The sequence below is a fragment of the Osmerus mordax genome, chromosome 1, assembly GCF_038355195.1.
Source record: "Osmerus mordax isolate fOsmMor3 chromosome 1, fOsmMor3.pri, whole genome shotgun sequence".
Lineage (NCBI taxonomy): Eukaryota > Metazoa > Chordata > Actinopteri > Osmeriformes > Osmeridae > Osmerus > Osmerus mordax.
The window spans coordinates 10,802,241-10,823,433 of record NC_090050.1 but is presented as its reverse complement, the minus strand read 5'-3'; the positions used below and the strand labels follow the sequence as shown (position 1 = coordinate 10,823,433).

General features: G+C 44.3%; 1 protein-coding gene across 1 annotated transcript in view; it reads right to left on the bottom strand.

Moving 5' to 3' along the window:
• Positions 1–440: 440 nt before the first annotated feature.
• The window catches only part of LOC136950976 (TOX high mobility group box family member 2-like), a gene marked incomplete in the record, with an annotated part of 53,868 nt that continues 33,115 nt past the window's right edge, over positions 441–21,193 (bottom strand). The window contains 6 exon segments of the mRNA XM_067245530.1: positions 441–1,594; positions 1,746–1,885; positions 1,992–2,393; positions 4,692–4,772; positions 8,916–9,146; positions 10,600–10,836. Of these exon segments, the coding sequence (XP_067101631.1) occupies positions 1,552–1,594; positions 1,746–1,885; positions 1,992–2,393; positions 4,692–4,772; positions 8,916–9,146; positions 10,600–10,836 (1,134 nt within the window).

Here is a 21,193-nt window from a genome sequence, read left to right as displayed (position 1 = left end):
AAGTATGCTACAGTGAAAAAAATAACATACTGTATCTGTATGTCTTTGTCATCAAATGCATTAATATTCATCACAAAACTTAAAAATGAGATCAACACAATAGAACACCTAAGAACCTACTAGAAACCTAGAAACTCACTGTTACTGTATGTGGATGTGCTGTTCCCATTTGCACAGAGTGTCACCGTCTGCATGTCCAGCAGGTAAATATTGACAATTATGGCCAGATGGAAAATAAAAAAAAGACTAGAAAAGTTTAAAGATAATAAAGATAGCCAACCCAGTCTTAGATGTTATAGTCAGGTATTTTGAGAAAACGTCTTTCACCTGTGAGTGTGATTGTATCTCTCTACCTTTTCTCTTTCTCTCACTCTCTCTCATTTTTGTCCTCTATCTTCTTGCTCCTTCCATTTAATGATCTGCAGGACACATACTCTGTATTCGGTTTTAGATTGAACTTTATTGGAAAAAAACACACCAGTGAGCACAGATATAATGCGAGATCGAGTGTGTGAAATACTTTTTCTGAGATCCAGCTGCACCGGCTGTTAAAATTCACGAGGAACACAATCTTGCTCTCTCTCTCTTTCTCTCTCTCTCTCTCTCTCTCACACACACACACACACACACACACACACACACACACACACACACACACACACGCACACACTATCCTGTCTTCTCACTCACACCAATGCAAACATACAGAACACCAATGCAGATACACGCACACACTCGCAAGATATACTTTTTAAAAGAAACCAATGACTAACAGGTAATATTAAAGAAAGAAACAAATCTATCTGGACTTCCAATTCCCAATTGTATCCCATAAAAGTGATATTTACAATCACACTTCGACAGCTTGGTACATCGTAACAGGTCTTTAATATTACAAAAGATTAGAATTGATTTCCCTTTCCCACCCCGTGGACTCTTATGAAGTCAGAAACCCCGCAAAGCTACAGTAACACCCAGGGCTGTGCTGCTCCTACCGCAAGACTGGCTCCCTATAGCAGACGACCGCTTATTGGCAAAAGAAAAAGCAGTGTAGCAAGCAGGAAAATAAATAAAACGGCAACAAACAAACAAAAAGAAAGAAAGAAAGAAAAAGAATGAAAGGAAAATGAGGAAGAAGAGGAGTTTTTTTTGTGTGTGTCGTTGCTCTTCTTTGTGTAATTAAAGCTGAGGGTGGGTCCTGACAGGATTTCCATGGTGGTTACCCTGCTACAGCAGGTTCAATGGGGAGGGGGGCCTGTCCTTCATCAGTAAGTGCTTGGCAATAACAAGAAAAAGATGATCGCTAGTAGTCGTCGTGTCAGAGCTTGCACAAATCCTTCTACAAAAAAACTGAAATGGAAATGTTACATAAACACATAAAGGTGTTGGTGGGTCTTAGGGGAGTGGAGTGTGTGTGTGGGTGTCTGTTTGTGTGCATGTCTGTGTGTGCATATGCGTGCGTGTGCCAGTGTGAGCGCGTGTGCAGCGTGTCGGGATGGAGGGGCTGAATCCCAGGCGTGGTCTCTGGTTAACATCCTGTGGTCTTCAGCTTCAGGTGAGGTAGAGTGGCTTGTCCCTGCCTATCATGCTGCCACTGAAACACACAACACACGCTCGCGTTACACGACCAGCATTTCTTCTTTTCAACTTGAAAACTTGACTGCTTTGGATTCAGCTGACCTCTATCGTCCTCGGGCTGCCAGTGTATGTTTCATGAGGGGCCCCAGGCGGTGCAGCCTACTCACCTGCAGTGGTTGCCACCACACTCCCGGTTGCAGTATTCACTGTCCCAGTCATGGCTCTGCCCCCCCCCAGGGGCTGGTGCTCCAGGGGACTGGGACCCCCCCACACTCTTCTGATATTCTGACTGGAGGTGGGAGAAGCTCTGTAGGAGTGGGTGGAGAGTGAGACGAATATCACACTGTTTTTATTATGTTTCCTACTAGGTTGTTTTTCTCCCCACCCAACATCTCTGTTGGAGTCACACTAACCTGCTGGCCAGGAGGTGGGGAGTGGAGGGCGGCCTGGAGTCCCATCTGGTGGGAGATGATTGGCTGGGACTGAACCTGCTGCATGCGGATAGGCTGGTTGAGGAGGGAGCTCTGGTGCAGGGAGAGCTGCTGGTGCAGTGGCGGGCTGATCTGGAAGGAGGAGGGGGGAGAGGCACTAATGCTGGGCAGCATCTGGGATTGGCTGAGGGTTCGCGACAGGGCGTGGCGGGGGGCGTGGCCCGCGTAGCTCTGCAGGTCGGACAGGGGGAAGGCCCCGGGCGGCAGGTAGGGCGAGGAGGGCTGGGGGGGAGGTGGCACGCTGTACAGGGACGTGTTGGCTGGCATCATGTGAGGGGAGGGCTGGCTCGTCTGGGCACCTTTCGTCTCCACCGGGTCGTAGGTCTGGGGGGGAGGAGAGGATGTGGGGCGAGGGAGGATAGGAGGGGAGAGGATGATGGGAGAGGGGATGGGGGGGATTGGAGAAGGAAGGATGAGAGGAGGGAGGATGGGTGGATAGGAGGATGGGAGGATGAGAGGTTGGGAGGAGAGCGAAGGGGCAGAACAGATGCATAGTGGTTGTTATATCACCTCACATACATAACTGACCCTAGGACAGACCTTAGGATAATACACACAGTTCGTACTTTGCCCCTCGCCATATGAGACAGTGTTCTATACAAAACAATATAAATAGTTAATGATCAGGGTTGCATGTATTTTGCAGCCGACCTTTCGTCTCACAAGACACATTTAAATCCACAATGTCAATACCAACTGCATCACTGTGCTATTTAGCCTGGAGCAGGGCAGAAGACGTTTTTTCTCTCTCTTTACATTACATTTTATTTCTTTAGCAGACACTTTATCCAAAGCAACAGAAAGTGCAGCGTAAAATCAAGGACCATAGTGCATACTTCTAACAGTATTTCAGTGGTCAGAATCAAGGAGTGGTCTGTTTTCAACACTGTACACAGTCCCCATCTATATAAGTATATATATATATATATATATATGTAGACACTGTATGTATTAATACACTGGTGCTGTATGAAATATGACTGGGCTCTCATTGGATGTCACGGTTGTTGATGTGATGTATTGCTGTCTGGGCTTTGGTAATGGCTTACATATATTGGACATGGCCAGAGAAATAATCAATGGAAAGATGTATGGATGAATAAAGCTGGGAGAGAGATACATTTGCAGGGTCAAATTAATTATGAAATGGTGAGGAATGGGGTGTGTGTGTGGAAGGGAAGAGAGGGGGGCGATTCTCCTTACCCAATACAGTACATATGTCAATATGATCGAAGGGATTGTACAGTATTTTTTATCAGGAAGTAATGTCTATAGCTGAAATGTTTATTTTCTATACTTCAATATATCCTTTGGCGGGTTGAAGTCAATTTAGACGTTTGGAGGTAACAGATCGTGTTCAACTAGTGTTTACACCATTTACTGCCCCAATCAGTCTCCATTTGGGTTTGGGTTTTTTGTCAACTGAAATGGTTTGGCATGAGTCACAAAACCACCATTGCAACAGGTGCACAGTGAACATGTGACTTGTCAAAAACAGACCTCAGTATACATATAAGCACTTTGAGCTGCAATTCTTGTATGAAAAGTGCTATATAAATAAAGTCTTACTTACTTACTTACTTACTCCCAATTACCTCCAGATCCTCCCCCCTTGATTCAAGCCAGCTTTGGAAAGGCTCCCTCTTCAGTAATTAAAATCATTTAAATAGAGCCATTTTGTTCATGACAGACAGTCCTGTTCTGATTGGTTGGTTTCAACGAGCACAGTATATGCAGTTATTTCTGTCGGTTTCTTTTTTTAATGGCTGCCAATCTACAGGAACATCCCATCAAGACTCGCAATGAGAGATTTGACAGAAATATTTAATTACACACATACAAGTAATGAGAATGCTCTTTAGTTGAAAACCTGCCCGGGGAAAGATGCTGATGAATAAACTATTCATGTCTTAATCAAGGTGCTTGTTTTCAGCTTGTAAGCCTGGGAGGAAGTGCACGACGGCGGGGAAAGGGGCGGGGCTTAGCATGCTAATGCAATTTGAAGTTGTGTCATGGCAAACAATGGCGTGAATAAAAATCCGTGTGGCACTAGGGAAGGCAGATGTAAAGACGCAGGGTTGATCTCATGGGCTGCTGTATGTGCGGAGCCTGTTTGGGAGTGCTTATTGGGATTCATTCGAATTTGCAAATGTACTTTGAGATGACTGATTTGATCTTTTCTGCAACATATCCTGCATCCAAGGATTGTACAAATGTGAGTGTGTTTATGTGTGTGTGTGTATGTGTGTGTGCCTCTGTGTGTGTTTATGAGAGAGCATGTGTGCCAGCTCTGGTCACATCTAGCTCCTCACCTACAAAGCACACTGGAAACAGAGGATAAGCCTTGAAAATACAGATTTACAAACATGCGCGCACACACACACACACTGACACACAAACAAACACATACCTTTTATACCTTCCCCGGGGGTAGCAAAGGGTGTGTTCGGAGCCTAATTCCTACTGTTCTCCTCTGAGCACACACACACTCACACACACCCACTTCTCTCCTGGGGCTGTGGCCCCTCCCCCGGGAAGAGAGAGAGGAATTCTCCATCTCATTTATCATCCTTTATATCGCCACTGACCCATGTATATCAAAGACATGACCCCCGCCGTTACCTTGGAAACCAGACTGGCTCTGTAGGCGGCCAGAGCTTTCAGGTACTCCTTCTTAGCAGCCTCTGTTTTCCTCTTGTAGGCCTGCACACACACACAACACAGAACGTCAGAGGACCATAACAAGGTGCTGCTGTAGCCGACAAAGGCCTCCAGTTTTTGGTGAAATGCACTGTGGAAAAGGACAGTGATAATTACAGGGTGACCTATGCATCGGAACTGAAGAGAATAATGAAGATATCGACGTCGATATCAACGTGAGGAGAGGGAAAACCGAAACAAGAAAAGCATTTAAAACTCTCTCTTACTGTCGCTCTCTGGGTTTCCCAGAGAGCGACAGTAAACCCACGGAGCACGAGAGGCAACGGAATAAAGGTAGCAGGACGCTGAAAAAAGGTTTTAGCATTTCACTTCTCAGTCTTGGCCTCAGTTAAGGCTGAGGCCAAGACCCTGAATCGGAGCTCGACTCGAGTCCCATCTACAGTTAAAAGGAAGAAATTCACCAGATCCAACATTAGCATGAGCAAAAGGATATCAGCGCGAGCCTCAAACGATGCATTCAGAAAGGGAGATGAAGCTAACGGGAGGCTGCGTGTGGGTCACATGGGCGGCTGCTGCACCGGGGCACCATTTTACATTTAGTTTACAATTGATTCACTTAGCGGACGCTTTTTTTATCCAAAGCAACATGCGAACCGTGCGTATAGAAAGCACAGCAATCGTTTGCTTTTTTTTTTATTATGATGAAAAGTAAGTGGCAAGTCCATCCTTTTAAAGTATGAGAAAGACCTCAGTACTCCGTGTCTCTGGAGAGTTCTGCACAACAGTCTGCTTCATGAGCACAAAGGATAATTACGGCTGTGCTCTTCGCTCTACGGACAGGTTGTTTCTATGAAAGAGATGGGCTACAATTACCATTAGCCATTCATGCATTCCAAAGGCACACAGGCAGGCACATAACACACAGACTAGCAGGCAGACACACACAGGCATTTGCGTGTGTACACACCCCCACACACACACCCCCACACACATGCACATGGAGGGGTCGGGAATGGAATGGATGGAAACCGTTGTCAACACAACTGATGCTTATCCTCGGAGCTCATTATATATTTGCATTATTCAATTATTTTTCCGTGAACAATATCCATGGAATGATGGAGCGCCACTGAGAACGGAGAGGAACTGGCAGGAGGAGGAGAGGGAGTTGTTCCACTGCAGGCTACATATGCTCTAACTGTTGTTTCAATCAACATAAGGAACACATCAATCTTTCAAACAAAATCACAAAGGGGGTGAATGGACAACGGTGAAACGTTGCTGTTAAAAAGTTGTGACCCCTTAAATATTGATAGAGCCGCCGCTGCCTCTTTAATGAACCCCAAAGTACTCCCAGCAGCTTTAATTTCAAATTAATTTAACACGGCTAATGATTCGCGCAACGATGGACACTTTTAAATAAATTACCATGCCTAAGGATTTCTAATTATTCCAAAGTGAGTGGATTCATTAGCAATTGAAGCCGTCAGAGGCTGCAGGTCGGGATGAATTAAAAATAACAAAGCTGCTGGGGAGCATATGCCGCGGTCGTAATCCTGACACAGGGTGTCCTGCCTGAATTAGCCTGTAATTGTACCTTAATGAAATGTTCTTGTTTGATAACCAGTTAATTACAAGAGACAATAACTCCAAACCCTGCTGACATGGAGAGGGCAATTACGCCCTCCGACGGAGAGAGGAGAGGAGAAGAGAGGAGAGGAGAGACGTTGGGGGGGGGGGGGGGTAGGAGGAGAAGAGAGGAGAGGAGAAGAGAGGTGAGGAGAGACGTTGGGGGGGGGGGTAGGAGGGGAGGGGAAGAGAAAAGGACAGGAGAGGAGAGAAGAGGAGACGAGACGAGAGGATTAGAGAAGAGGCAGGTGCTGAGTATTGACAAGATCACCTGACTGATTTAGAAAGGTTGGATGAAGGAGATGGGAGAGAAGAGGGGGGTTATAGAGGGATGGAGGATAAACAGGTGCAGACAGAAGGATAAAGAGAGAGAGTGTAGAGAATGAACATGAGAGAAGAGTAACAGATTATGCACACAGTGTGTGTGTGTGAGCGTGAGTGAGAGAGAGAGAGAGAGAGAGAGAGAGAGAGAGAGAGAGAGAGAGAGAGGATGTGTGAATGAGTGAACAACAGAACTGAAGGGTTTGAAAGCGTGTTGCTTGTCAGACCAACGGTGTCTTTTTTCTATCTTTGACCTTACACCAAACCTAACTACAACACAACAGACTCAATTCAATCAGGCTGGGCTATCACCTTAACTCCCTTCCCTGCAACTATCCTTCCTTTGTAGCTATAAAACTGGGAATTGATCTTAATCGGAACAACAAAAAGAAGCAACTGTTCTTTTGTATTTTGGGGGCGGCTTCATCACATCGTCACCTTGAGGAATAACAAAGACGAGCTGAACCACTGATCTAACACAAAACAAAACCCCTGGGAATTATATACAGTATGAGTTCCAAAACAACCACACACACGCACAAACAAAAATGAAAAGGAACATAAGATACTTCAAAAACATGCCTCCAACACGCTCAAGGACAACACAGCAAGAGTAAAGTTTCAGAACAACAAAGAATGAGCATAAAACACTGATGAACCCAACGCTTTAAAGTTATGAGAATTCAGATCCATGATTGCGCTACCATCTTTTTCCGATGAATCCAACTCTTGTTTTCTTGAGTCTGGTAATTGAAAACAGAGGTTTTCCACAGTTAAAACAGCTATCTGTAGGGACAGACTGTGTTTACATTTGGGTTCTCTTGGCTCCGGTGGGTCTAGAATGTTCAAATCCACCTCGCCAGTACTGTGGAAGTGACAGCCCGCGTCCACAGCACGTGGCTCTCATCGGCTCGAGAGGAGAGATAAAGATCTGGAGCACTCTAAATATATGTCTCAAGTACGAAGCATAGACACAGCAGATACATGGCTCTCCGTTTCAAATGGAGAACATTTACTGCTATTGACTGCCCCATCAGGTGTAGTGGTTTTGATACACTGTTGAGAATTGGATTGTTGATGTTATTCACAGGAAGCCCCACCCATGGTTTAGATAAATAGCATTATCTTCAAAGTGCTACATTCATGGATTTTCATGTTAAGAGAATGTAGCTGAGCTACAATAACAGTTATTTATGGATCTAGCGCACTATTACTAAACAGTAATTTACATAAGCACAGAAAACAGGTAGTGACACACTAAGACTCCTTGTTGTTCTGAGAAGTAATTACGGTGTTACCTCACAGGTACAAAGCAGCTTAGTGTAGTTTTATCCCGATTTGTTTTGCAATGACATCTTAACCTAGCATAAATAATGTGTTTGCGGGGTAAAGTATTTGATTAAACGAGCGAACGCACAGCCAAATCAAGCAGAATTAGCTGGGAAACATCGTATCAAATTATCCTTTTAATGGAAAAATTGTCTTTTGACCATCACTTTTCACAGATAACACTGTGAAGGACAATGACTCTTCATTATTACTAGGAGGTGTAGTAAAAGTGTAGCTCCTGCAAGAGCACAAGCAGTTGAATATAAAAAAGGTGAGGAATACAGGAAGTGAGGGGTTAAGAACCACAAACAATAACATTTCAGGAGCAGATGTCCTTGAGGCGAATCCAAGGACGTGGCAATTGCTAATCTTATATTCCCAGCATGATCAAATCACCAGGCAACAGATATAAATAAAAGGACAGGAAATGAGGAATTCGCATTCAAGGGTGTCAGCAGCGAAATGAAGATTCATGGTGGAGAGCCTTGGTGAAGGCGGCAAAAATTAACTGCAAATAAAAGGCCAGCAGCCGGCCTCTAAAGTCTACCGTTAAAGTAGGTCTGGGAAAACACACACTCGTGGAGATCCAGATGGCTGACTTGAGGAGATCGGGCTCCACTTTCTCATGGAGACAGCCAATAGGGCCTGCCTGACTGGATACTGACTGTCTGCATCGACCCTCATCAGATGGTCTAATTCTCCATTTATTTGAACTACCCATTTGTTACCTTACTGGACTGGATGCTTGTCTGTCTAGGTGCAGCCACTATAAAGGAAACGTTCGGAAATGTTTACCTTCCCTAACCTGATTGGAAGGACATCAGTTTAATGAAATGTTGAGTATGAATGTCTACAATGCCTGTGTGTGTGTGTGTGTGTGTCTTTACAAGACATGTGGTCCCCTACCTGTTTCTGTTCCTCCCCCAGTCCATCCCACATGGACGCCACTATCTTGGACACGTCTCCGAAGGTGGCGTTGGGGTTCTGGCCCTTAATGGCCGCCTGCGTGTCTCTGAAGAACAGGGCGTAGGCCGACACAGGCTTCTGGGGCTCGTTGGGGTCCTTCTTCTTCTTCTTCTTCTGTGGTTTGGGTTTGGGCTTCATCATCTCCGAGGAGGGACGCTTCTCGCCCGTAATCTGGAAGACCATCAGAACACACACAAAAACAGAGCACCTTATCACTACTGCGGTGCGACAAGCCACACCGCATCAGAGTATCAGAGACTGAGGTTTAGCGAGCGCGTCCTTTAGCGGCTGTCGTTCGACTTGAGCGAAACTAGCGAGGAAAATGTACATGTATGTCCAATGCTCTGCACACTACCAAAGCAGCAGAGCTAGAGATTAGCTTTCATCCATGTGTACTGTATGCTTTCGTGTTCCTGCCTATCCTAGACATCCTTTATCACCGCAACAACATCACATCCATACTTTTAGCTGGCCTTCCGGAAGACACCGATGTTATGATTAGTTATTGGCAGATATGTTAGTAATCGTCATTGATTCGCAGTGATGCCACACAGCGACAGCATTTTCATAATCACATTTGTTTTGTACTATTTTGTACTAAGTCCAATGCAATCTCTGAACAAAGGAGGCAAATGGAATTGCACAGAGGTAGGATAGATGGGAACCGTTTTTTACTCATACATGGACATTCAGAGCACAGCAGGGAGATTTTAGGTGGATGAAATGTTGTTTTTATGAAAATATTCTGTTCTTGCCATATCACTGCGAGCTAGGGTACAGATGCTGATAAATATGCAATGAAAGAAATAGCAAATTCAATTATACATTCTTGTTGCTGCTTTTCAGTCCCAAAGGTATGCCTAACACATCCCGGGGGAGTCCAGATTGGTGGACATTTTCTATATGCTTTGTTGTATGATTTACATAAATTAAGCTAATGGAGCTAAACAAGACATAGTACATTCATATGTTTTAGGGTATATTAAAGAGTAACGTCTAAAGAAGAAACAAGACAATAGTACAATGCCCTCAGGTGTTCCTATTCTCTCCTTTGTGCTCACTTTCTCAGAAAAGAAACATATGTATGGTTGCTGGAGCAGTCATAAAGCTCCAATGTTTCTGCTCTGCTACAGACGGATCTGTTAGGGTCATTTTAAACTTTGTATAAAATAATATATTAACTAGAATTATATCATGATTCTGTCGCTCTTGTCAATGGAACTATGACAAAAAATCTTAAGGCATCATACAACAATCTACCCATCTACTGTAAACACATAAACCAGTAGTAGCAAGGGGGGGAGATTGCATGTCTGGCAATGCTTGAGAACAAAAATACTGTTGTTTTTTGCCCGGTTGGTCACTAAGCAATAAGCAATAAGCAAGTAGGTAATGTAATGATAGAGATAAGACAAAGTAACAGAAGGTGTAGCACTATGGTACTGGATTCACTTCCAACAAGAAGTCGGACAGTCCAAAGACAAGCTGGCAAATACTGGAGTCACATGTTAACAGAACTATGCCCTGCAGCCACCTTGCAGCCCTCCAAAACCACCACATCCCTGACTGTCCCTCAACAGCAGCAAGTTAGTCAAATCAAAGAAGCATTTCCACGCATCAGTACCTTAAAGTGAGAATCAGTTTCCTCTTCCTGATTGGAGCTGGAGGGGGAGGGTGTGGCTGATTTACTTCCCGGAGGTGAGGGGGAACCATGGGTAAGGGCGCTCCGGCCGACCTGAGAGTTCAATTGGGACAGTGCGCTCATGGGGTGGGGCAGTATCCTAGGTGACCTGCTAATCAGTGGGTTGTGACGGGCTGGGTGATAGTGAGAGCCCTCTGCGTGGTGAGACAGCTCCTGGATCTGGGGTGAGAGAAGAACACCAGCTTTACGATCTGATCAAATGTTTACATCCCCAATCTGAATGACAATAAACAGACCTGTACCAGCAAGGGGAAGACGTGGAGAGAGAGAGAGAGAGAAAGAGAGAGAGAGAGAGCGAGAGAGAGAGAGAGAGAGAGAGAGAGAGAGAGAGAGAGAGAGAGAGAGAGAGAGAGAGAGAGAGAGAGAGAGAGAGAGAGAGAGAGAGAGAGAGAGAGAGAGAGAGAAAGAAAGAGAGAGAGCTTCTCAAGTCTCACTGGTCCAACTCCTCTACTGGTCGGAAGCAAACTTGTGCTGAATTAAGCCCCCCACTCTCTCCTTAGGACTGAAACACACACCATGGCTGACTCGGTTAAATCACGCCTTTGTGGCCGATTGTATCAGATGGCGCTTTGAGGCTAAATGTAGGTGTAGAAGTGAAGTCCTGGTGTGCAAATGCCCCTGAACAACATATCATTCATTATAAAAAGACAAATCAAACACTGCATCTGTCCCTTTATCTTTTTGATTTGTTATTCTCAAACAACGGCAAATATCTCTGATGCCCCTTAAACGGATAATCTATGCCTGTGAATTTCCTCAACTAATAAAAGCTCCAAATATATTTCTACTGCAGGGCACTGTTTGGATACTTTGTACTGTATTGGACAAAGTGGGGGCAAGATGCTACAGTAAGATTAGCTAAGATTATAGACAAGCATTCTCAAAATAATTATATTAATATACAGTAGCTTCTCTAATTGTGATAATTTCCTTAATCATTCAAAACAAGTTGACATACTTTAAGTTCGGTCCATTGTTAGAAAGCCACCACAAATGGAGGGAACACATTTTAGAATGATTAAATAGACAGTCCTGGTTGAAGTTAGGCTTTTAGCAGTCTTCGAGATGTTTCGTAATGACTACATCAAAAGCATTTATTCAAAATGTGTCAGGACATAAAAGAACTAAAGCAGAATGTTAATGCATGTATGAATGGGAATGTTTTGCAATTTACAGATCAGAAAGTGATGAGCTAGCATTTATTGGCCACGTTAAACATTCATGAGTTAAATAATACATTACACATTAGTGCCCTGCTAAAAAGATCAAATTGCACCAGGCCTAGCATATGAGGTCTTGATAAACACAAGTAGAGGCTTTAAGATGAAGGCTTGGCTCTCCAATCTAATTAGCCCCAGTAGGTTGGTGAAATAAAATGCTATGTAACGTTGTAGAGACTGCGGACTTCTTTAAAAACCCGGAATATTTACAGGACATTAGATTTTGTGTTTGCCTGAGCAGCCGCTAGCAAAAGACAGCCCTGGACAAAGGTGTTTTCTTCTGCATCTGAAATAACCATGTTGTAATCTCCTCCAACCTAAACATAACCCCCAGCCTCCCATCATAATTCTAGACACCATCACTCCGCTTCTCAAACAGAGTGAAATAGCTTCAGCGTAAGAAAGGAGAGAGAGAAAAAAAATCCATTAATTTTCCATTTTCTGTGGAGCTGCTCTTTAGGGTCCTCACAAACCAAGAAGCATTGAAAAACCAATTAATCAAACATGAATGGCCTATCATAGCTACAGCAGACCTATTTCCATAGCAACAGCCTCTGGGCAAAATTGTCACCCTTTAATCTGGGCACAGTGTGTTTCATATAAACAAGGAAGAGAGAGACAGTGACGACTAGGACAGCAAGGTAGAGTAGCTCTTGGTCTGGATTGAATGGGTGTCATATTGGTTTCATCTCTTAGTGTAAGTAGACAGGCAAAGACCACCACTACTTTTCCTACGACGTCCTGTTTTGTTCATGGTATTTGCTGTAAATGTTGCATAGATATATTGTTTCATCGTTCTTATCTGCTACATTTTATTAGCATCCAATGTAATGTTTTATTGTTGCTTGTAGTTCCAAATGCAATGGAATGAATTACATGGGTAAACAGATAACACTAAACACCAAGCTATAGACCATAACTCGGATGAAACCCATATTCTGTATTAGTAAGTGAAATAACACATGCATTAAACTTTATTTTCTTAATTAAATTCCTACATAAAATGAATTACAATTCTACTCATAAAAAGATATACTACATGCCAAATTTCACTCAATATTAGATTGCTGATCTTTCATTAGTAAACACTGTTCTGTTGAAGAGAGCCACACTTCAACAGAGTCAATTAACAATTATTCCAATGTGTTGGAAAGTTTCTCAGAGCATTCAGCAAGCCCTTCCATCTGTGACAGAGACAGAAGTTATCAGGTAGTTCCATCAGTCTGAGCTAAATAAAGCCGTTGGCTGACTGCTGTACAAACATTATGAGAGAATCTGACAAAGGTTGCTGGTTGCCATAGGTACTGTATGCTAATTCCAAATGGTATCATTCACGGGCAAGGGGGGAGTGCAGTCTGGGTAATAGGCTTTATTTGGCTATTACTGTCTGTCTGAATCTGAACACACAGTGTGTTCCTCCACTCTGATGCGGCCAGTGATGCAACAAGCGGTGATGTAATGAATTATTTCATAACGAGACACTTTTACAGATCACCATTGTCACTTCTGAAAATTAATTTATGGTTTTGGGAGGTAAAAGTACAGTCATAAACAGACATGAGTGCACATGCAGCCACACAGCCACACAGGCGACTAAAGGTGATATTGCATATTGGAAGAAGTACACATGCGAATGTGATGTACCATAAGGAAACGGTATTCCACCCTTACGGACGCCCTGTTTGTATTCACACCTTGGACATCATAGTCAAATGGGAGTCAAATAACAAAGGATTTCCAATTATGTGCGCCACATTGTGAGCGAGATGGAATATCAGAGGGCTATTGTTCCTCTGGTACTGCTGACCTTACCTTTGAAACGCTTTCACGGCTGCTCCGATTGCCTTCACCATTTGATTTGGCTAAGGGGATTTGACCACTGGAGGTAGTGCAACAGAGATGGGGAAACTGAGAAAAATCTCTACAGAGAAAAAGGTGCTGCACAACAGGGGGCAAAGACATCTAACCTTGCTTTGTCCTTAGATTGATTCCACCAGATTGGTAACCCCCCCCCCCCCCCCCCCCACCCCCCCACCCCGCCTCTTACCACTCAAATTAGAAGTCAGGGTTATTCAACATCTCCCGGCACTGGCTGTCTACTAGACAAGTGTTCAACTAGCAGTAGGACATTCCACCTTGCATAGCTTATGTTGTTTACTGCAGGCGTTCTGGCAGCACAAGATAAGGGTTGTTTTGACTAAAGGCAGACAACTCTGCATAGCTGTTTTGAATGAACAGAGCCAGTTGTTCAGAGACTCTGAACAAGTGGGTACAGGAAGTCCCGCCCCTCCACCCTTCTCCCATCCGTTCAGTTTGTTCTGAATGCAAGGAGGAGACTGCTGCTGAGAGCGTCCTGGGCCCTCCAATCCCCTCACTGCTCGACTGGAGGCGTCTTGTTAAGAGTGATAGCTCACTCGCACAGGTCCACAGTTGCTATTGTAAAATCACCCAGCGTTTAATTGAAACAAATGACTATAATAATAGAACATTATCCCTGCAGGCGCCCAACCATGACAGCTTTAATTAGAGCAGCGTTCTAGACCGATCCTTCAAGAGCTGGCGGAACAGCGCCGAGCCCACCAGCACCCGATGGTAAACATGCCTGAGGTAGAGCCAGACAGCCAGACAGCCAGCCAGACAGCCAGCCAGACAGACAGATAGCCAGACAGATGGCCAGACAGCCAGCCAGACAGACAGACAGACAGACAAACAGTCAAGGCAGGGAAGCATGAGCCTCCAGCTTCCCCCTCAGGGTAAAGCACTAACAGCTCTCTTCCCTAAAGCTCTTTTCTAACCCCCCCCCCCTCCCCTTTCCCTCTTCTTTCTCTGCTTTCATCCATCTCTTCCCCTCATCAGGCTTACATATACCCGGGAGGGTCATTTATACAAGGCGAGGAGTACTAATAAGTGAGTGGATTTATAAATCATACGCTACTTAAGTCGCAAAGCAAAGGCAAAACGTAGCTTGTGTAGGCTGATGCTATCAGAGGGAAGTAATGGTACAGTATGATGCCTGACTAGGACGCAGGAGAAAGACTGGTGATAATTGGTAGTATGGATGGCATTACTATACATTTTAATAAGGAAAATGTTACCTTAGTTCTCCTAGGCCATTTATGCCTTATGAATAATTTCTGGAGAAAAGGCACATTTTCAGCATTCTTAATCCATTCTCGACAAAAACTATTGAAAACGAAGGACTATATATTGTCGACTGTTTTTAATTGTGCACAAGTGATTTATTTAGAAGGAAAATGAGATATGCAAGCGAGATCAGAGAGTAATTGACGGAAGCTAATGCTGTTAGAATGAAGATTCCAGAAAAAATACAGTTCAGAAAAGACAGTAAAAATCCATCCTAAGATACCAGTTTGCTCTCACAGTAAACATGTCAAGAGACAGTCATGGCCAATACGTCTGGTAATTCTAAAACCATCTTGGGTGGAATTATAAGCATAATTTCGGATTAGTAGACTTAATAATTTGCGCTTGAAAAGTGACATACAGTAGCATCAAAAGGCGAAAATGTTGTTCTTTAACTGAAGGTCTACAACACATTTACAGAAAGTCGTTAATGTGGAAAAGGGATTGTGCCATGATGGGCAAAGCACATGATGGACTGGTGACTGGTAGATTGTTGGATTCTCTTCAAAATGGAGACAGGGCAGCACGGTCTGGATTTGAAGATGGAAATGTGGTAGTGTCCCCCTCGGCATTGTCCTCCATGTTCCTCATTACTGGTAATGTCATAGCCCCTTCTCCCTTTCTCTTTTCTCCCTCTCTCTCTTACTCTCTCCTCTCCCTTCTGGTCCTCCCTCCCTCCCTCCCTCCCTCCTCCCTCCCTCCCTCCCTCCCTCCCTCCCTCCCTCCCTCCCTCCCTCCCTCTCCCTCTCTCTCTCTCTCTCTCTCTCTCTCTCTCTTCTCTCTCTCTCTCTCTCTCTCTCTCTCTCTCTCTCCCCCTCTCTCTCTCTTCTCTCTCTCTCTCTCCCCCTCTCCCTCTCCCCCCTCTCTCCCTCTCCCTTTCTCTCACTCCTCTTCTCTGTGTTAAAGCAGAGCATCACAGGAGTGTGTCTGAGCTCACCTCACAAAGACGATGAGAGCCTGGGCGTCTCGTCTGACGTGACATCCAGGAAGGCTGTGAGGAGAGGCAGGGACACACACTTCTGACAGCACGAGACACCGTTCCCACTAATGAAAGAGGTGACTGCAGCGTCAAACACACACACACACACGCAAGCACACACACACACACACAAACTCACAAGAAGCGCACACACACATGAACACACACTCCGCATATTTCACACGTAAAGGGGGGTCATGCCAACAATTATGTTAACCAGGAGGTGATTTGCCAGTGTGTTAACTCCTCCTTCACATGTTCTTGACAAGAGCCAGCTCCACCTGCTCACACTGTGAACTCATATCTTCGGTGTGTGACACAACTTCTATAATATGCAAATGGGAGCATTTTACAATATCAAAAACCTAGGAGAAGAGCGGTATCTGTGGCTGGCGACAGGCCCACCACCATTTTGGATCAAAACCACTCCTGTCTTACCACCATCGTGTTAGCCTATCCCATTGTGTAAAACACTGGAGGGGTGAACCAGGAGAGTGGCAAGATCATTCAGGATCTCCTCCACAGCAACCAGGGCAGGAATATTCTACCCCGTAAAGCAGAGTGAGCTGATGGCTAGCGAGATAAGGCACAGTGCAATATAGACATGATTTCATGGGATGATAAGTCACAGCAGGGCCCTGAGGCTAAATGTAATATGGAATCCTTTATCTATGTAACTCCATCATAACACTGTCTGTCTTGTGCAGCTGAGTCCTCCTCTTTGTTTGGTGTCTTTTGCTCAGTGAGGCTTTATTGCCTGTCCCCATACCGGAGATAACATAACAGATAGACAACAACGCCACGCGTGGACTCTACGGTGGCGTCGGGTTTCACAATGTCATATTAACACGACGTCGTTACCCAAAATTGGAGAGCGGAAACGTCATTTGAATACTCGTGACATATACCCGCGCAGCCTAAAATCCAGGAGGAGCCATACTGGTGCGGCCGTGGAAGGCCTACGTTGTGATGTACACAAAACAGGGATTTCATTCGCGACAGTAGATCCATCGAATTCCTCCCACCTTGTAATTATCCGGGTGTAAATAAAAACACATATGTGAATTAAGTGTAACTTGTCTCCTGGGACCAGCAAGAAGGTATATGCCTCTGCCTTTCAGTTCTACCTCTGAAAGTCACTGATTATGAAAAATAAATTAAATCCATACCTTATCCTTTGATTAGCTTAATCCCATAAACTAATTGACTACCAGGGAGAAAATGAAGTTCAGCTTTGGCCAGCAATCAAATGTTCTTTATGACAATAATGAAATGTGGAAATAACTTTAACTTGAACCGTTTCTTTAAAATATTTCTTAATATACAACTACAGCTTCATATCACATTGCTGTAGAAATAAGGTACTTTCTCACAGGAGATGAGAAAAGAATTGAATTTTTCCTTATCGGTCATCTATTTTTCCACAGAATGCTATTACTTGCTGCCTGCCGTTGCTAAGCAACAGGAAATATTAATAGGACCTTTTATTAGCTAGGCTTTACCAGTGGAGTACTAAAATGAGGAAGTGGAAAACATGAATGTGTTACATAAATCTTTAGACCTTTCAGGGTTTGCACAAGTCTCTGTTTGTCCAATGATTTATGACTGCGATGCTTCCTTTATGAGAAAAGGCAGTGTGAAATACCAAAATGGAACATTAGCCTGAAGGACTATTTGAAAATAAATAATCGCAAAAGGTGAACAGAAAGCTGTTTCAAATCTCCCCCTCTCTTTACTTGAGATTTCATGAGGCCATCAAACATTGAAGTGCTTTCGCCATTTTCAGGCGGCATCATCATCTTGCCAGTGGCGCCTTGCCGCATTGTCACTGGAATATGGAGGACACGTCCTATCAGTCTAGTTGATTAGCACAACTGGGCCCACAGACGCAGCATTCAAATGATCCAGTCACAGGAAAATGAACTTCTTCCCCAGAAGTTTCCGGATATCATCCACCCTTTATGAATTCACCAGCACGATGTGTTTACCTGTACATGTTAGGGCTGGCTCAGTAGGGGGTTCATCCATGTTTGTGATGACAGGAACCTCCTATGCTAATCCTCCTCACTCCATACAGGAAGTACGTAAATGCAACAGTGAGCCGGTGTGTGGCCCGTGGTGTGCATTAGTGAGAGCACATTAGAACACCTCTGGGCGTCTTATCATTAATTCATCTCGTTTGTCCGTAAGTTTTAGTTGACATTGGAGTTCATATTTCATCGGAGCCTAATTCCACACGTGCTGTAACCACTTGGCCATGCACCTTTTCGTGACCAGCAGGTCAAGATTAATACCCACTAATTAATCCTGAGAGCGGTCCAGAGACAGAGTCCTTAGAATTGCACCTTACCTGAAATACGGGAACAAAAGCGAGCGATGGGAAGAGTTGTCTGGATGGGCAAATCCCAGACATGATGGCAGCAGCCTCCATAATAAAGAAGGTCAACTAATTGCCCCGTTTTGTCCTTTAGCATCTTGTAGCCGGGCATGTTACCACAGGAAAATGCTAATCCACTGCTGTCTAAATTGACGGTTGAGCAGAGATGCATCCCATGGATGATGATGCACTTCTCAATCTGTTTCATGTTCAAACCTTCTCTTGGAGGCCACTTTGATGATCCCCTTGTGCAGCCATACATTAATGATGTTCGTGGATAAGACACTTAATCAAAGATGAATTATGCACGGTGCGAGACTGTTTAGCGCCTCTGTTCATGCGGGGGGGGGGGGGGGGGGGTGGGAATTAGGATGCGGTGTACAAGGTGTCCTGACACTGTTAACACAAGTTATTCAAGAGCTCAACGAACGTGTTTGTAACCGGAGACGATAGAAAACGACATCCTCACTTCTTAACGTACGGTATAGGGGGTATCACTGCCCTGGTAATCAATTTGTTAAGTACATAAAACAAGCACTCGTTTAAACTCGGTGGCTTGATGCAGACGGCTGAGTGAGCGACAAAATAACAAACAAGTGTTGTTGAGTCCAGAGAGCCTCTGGCAGAGATGGGTAACTCACTGGGCTTTATTGATAAGATCAGTGCAACCTGAGCATGGCTATTAAATGTCTAATGTGTTTTGGAACTTGTGGAAGATGCTATGACAGGCCGAGGCATTAACAGAGAGAGTGCAAGGCTTGCCAAGCCAGGCAGCAGAGAGAGGGCTCTCTGAAACGGATCAGGTTCGTCCAGGAGGGTCTTCTGACCGCAACACAATAAGCCTCAGCCGAGGCCCCGATGAACTGGAAATGACGGTCGAAATTAGGAGAGCCCAGCAGTGGGTTAGGCGTTTCAGCCCTGAGAGTTGGAGGAAGAAAGGACAAGACCGATTAAGCTCGGTGATGTCCAAATGTTTCTTGCAGATGGAGTCCAACAGTTTGGGTACAGATCAGACTAACTGTTCAAGGTGTACATGTAGCCAGGAGACCGAGAACACCACTTTGCCTCCGGTAGACAGTTTTACACGAATTAGCTTTTAGCTAACAAACTTTCTAACAATACCATTAACTGGTTTTTCATGTCGACTTGCACCAGTTGGAATTTGGCTCTGAGGCTTTCAGCACTAGCACAAGCTTGGATGATGCAATAACCTTGTATGCTTGCATGGTGTGCTGATCTGCTTCTGCACCGTATAAATGGATGTGAAATGACTCCATACTGTGCCATACAATATGGTACTTGTGAAATTTAGCTTTTTGCTCTCCTCTGATGTTCGGGTGTTAGACTGTATTTAGTATAGCTAGACCATTTAAGTTTTTTCATCAGCACTGAATAAACCTCATTTCCTTAACGGCAACATCTCTAAAAGATCTAATAACACAATCTTTCGAAAATAAAGGGTTTTTCGAGAGTTACCTTTCCCTCTCTGCAAACTCTCCTTTTCCATCTTATTCCCTCTCTTTCTCTCTCCCCCTCTCTCCTTTTCCATCCAGCCCTATTGCACTCTTTTTCATTGCCCAGCTCACGTATTGAATCTGCCTGATGAAAACAGATCTCACTGCAGCACCTCAATAGAATGGCTGATGCAGGAAAGATGAAACCTAATGGATTTTTTTTTTTCCAATGTGCTCAAGATTGAATATAAGGCCTGACCTCCAGATGTAGTGGATCCATTTCAACAGGCCTGATAGATATTGTTTATGGAGGGGACACACAACAACACCCACATCTAGCACCATCTAACCCAGCTCTATTACTGCATGCAGCACACCCCAAAAGAACTCACGTAAACATTCGGCCTCACCCATTGGTCTAGCCACGCAAAAATGTGTTATGCGTTCGTGAGCATTTCACCACGCGATCATCCTCTGCCTATCGTTAATTGCCCTGACTGTATCAAGGTTATACGTTTGTTAAATAGGCTAAATAGGCTACGGTTCGTCATTTTCGGTTAGGCCGTGGCAAGACCGTGTCGTTCGAAGTCGTTGTGCTGCTTTTTGGGAAATAGGAAACACAACAGGGTGACGACACTGCCAGGTGGCAGCCCCGGAGACTGAGGAGATAGAGTGACCAATCAACCATTGTCATCCATGCAAAGGTCAGGATCATATAAAATAGCATGAATGTCAAGATAGATCACATCTAAACCAAGTGTCAGACATAATTGTACTGCAATGTACTGCATGAAGAATATGTATGTGTGTGTGGCAGGATGTTTGGAGAAGGATGTGACCACAGGCAATGTAATGTTGCTTGTGAAACATGATATACTGTGTATCTTAATGGTTTCATCCTGAGCAGGTGGGACTGCACAATGTGCACATTTAGATAGACTTGTCTTGATGGCTATGTACATTTACAGTGCATATAATTGCCTGACGAGAACTGTGCTATTTACAGCTTTTCTCATTCTGTTGATGTTTAGATATTCAAATTTTGCCGCACACTTGTGTCGAGAACTATGTGAGCAATCAGAGAGTATTCATCCGGAAGGCTTTTGATAGATTGACCCACACTTGCAGAGGAAAGATCTGACACTAATGGATTTACCCACAATGCTTTGTGCCTCAAAGACAACCACAAATGGTCTTGTGGATCGTTCTCCTCTTCTGTCTTCGTTCTTGGTATTTCAAGCACACTTATGAAATGGGGAGAACTGTAGCGACACACTGTCACACACGGACTTCCTTTTGGGAATGTCTAAACAGTCGAAAAGAACACTGCACTTCCAAATGT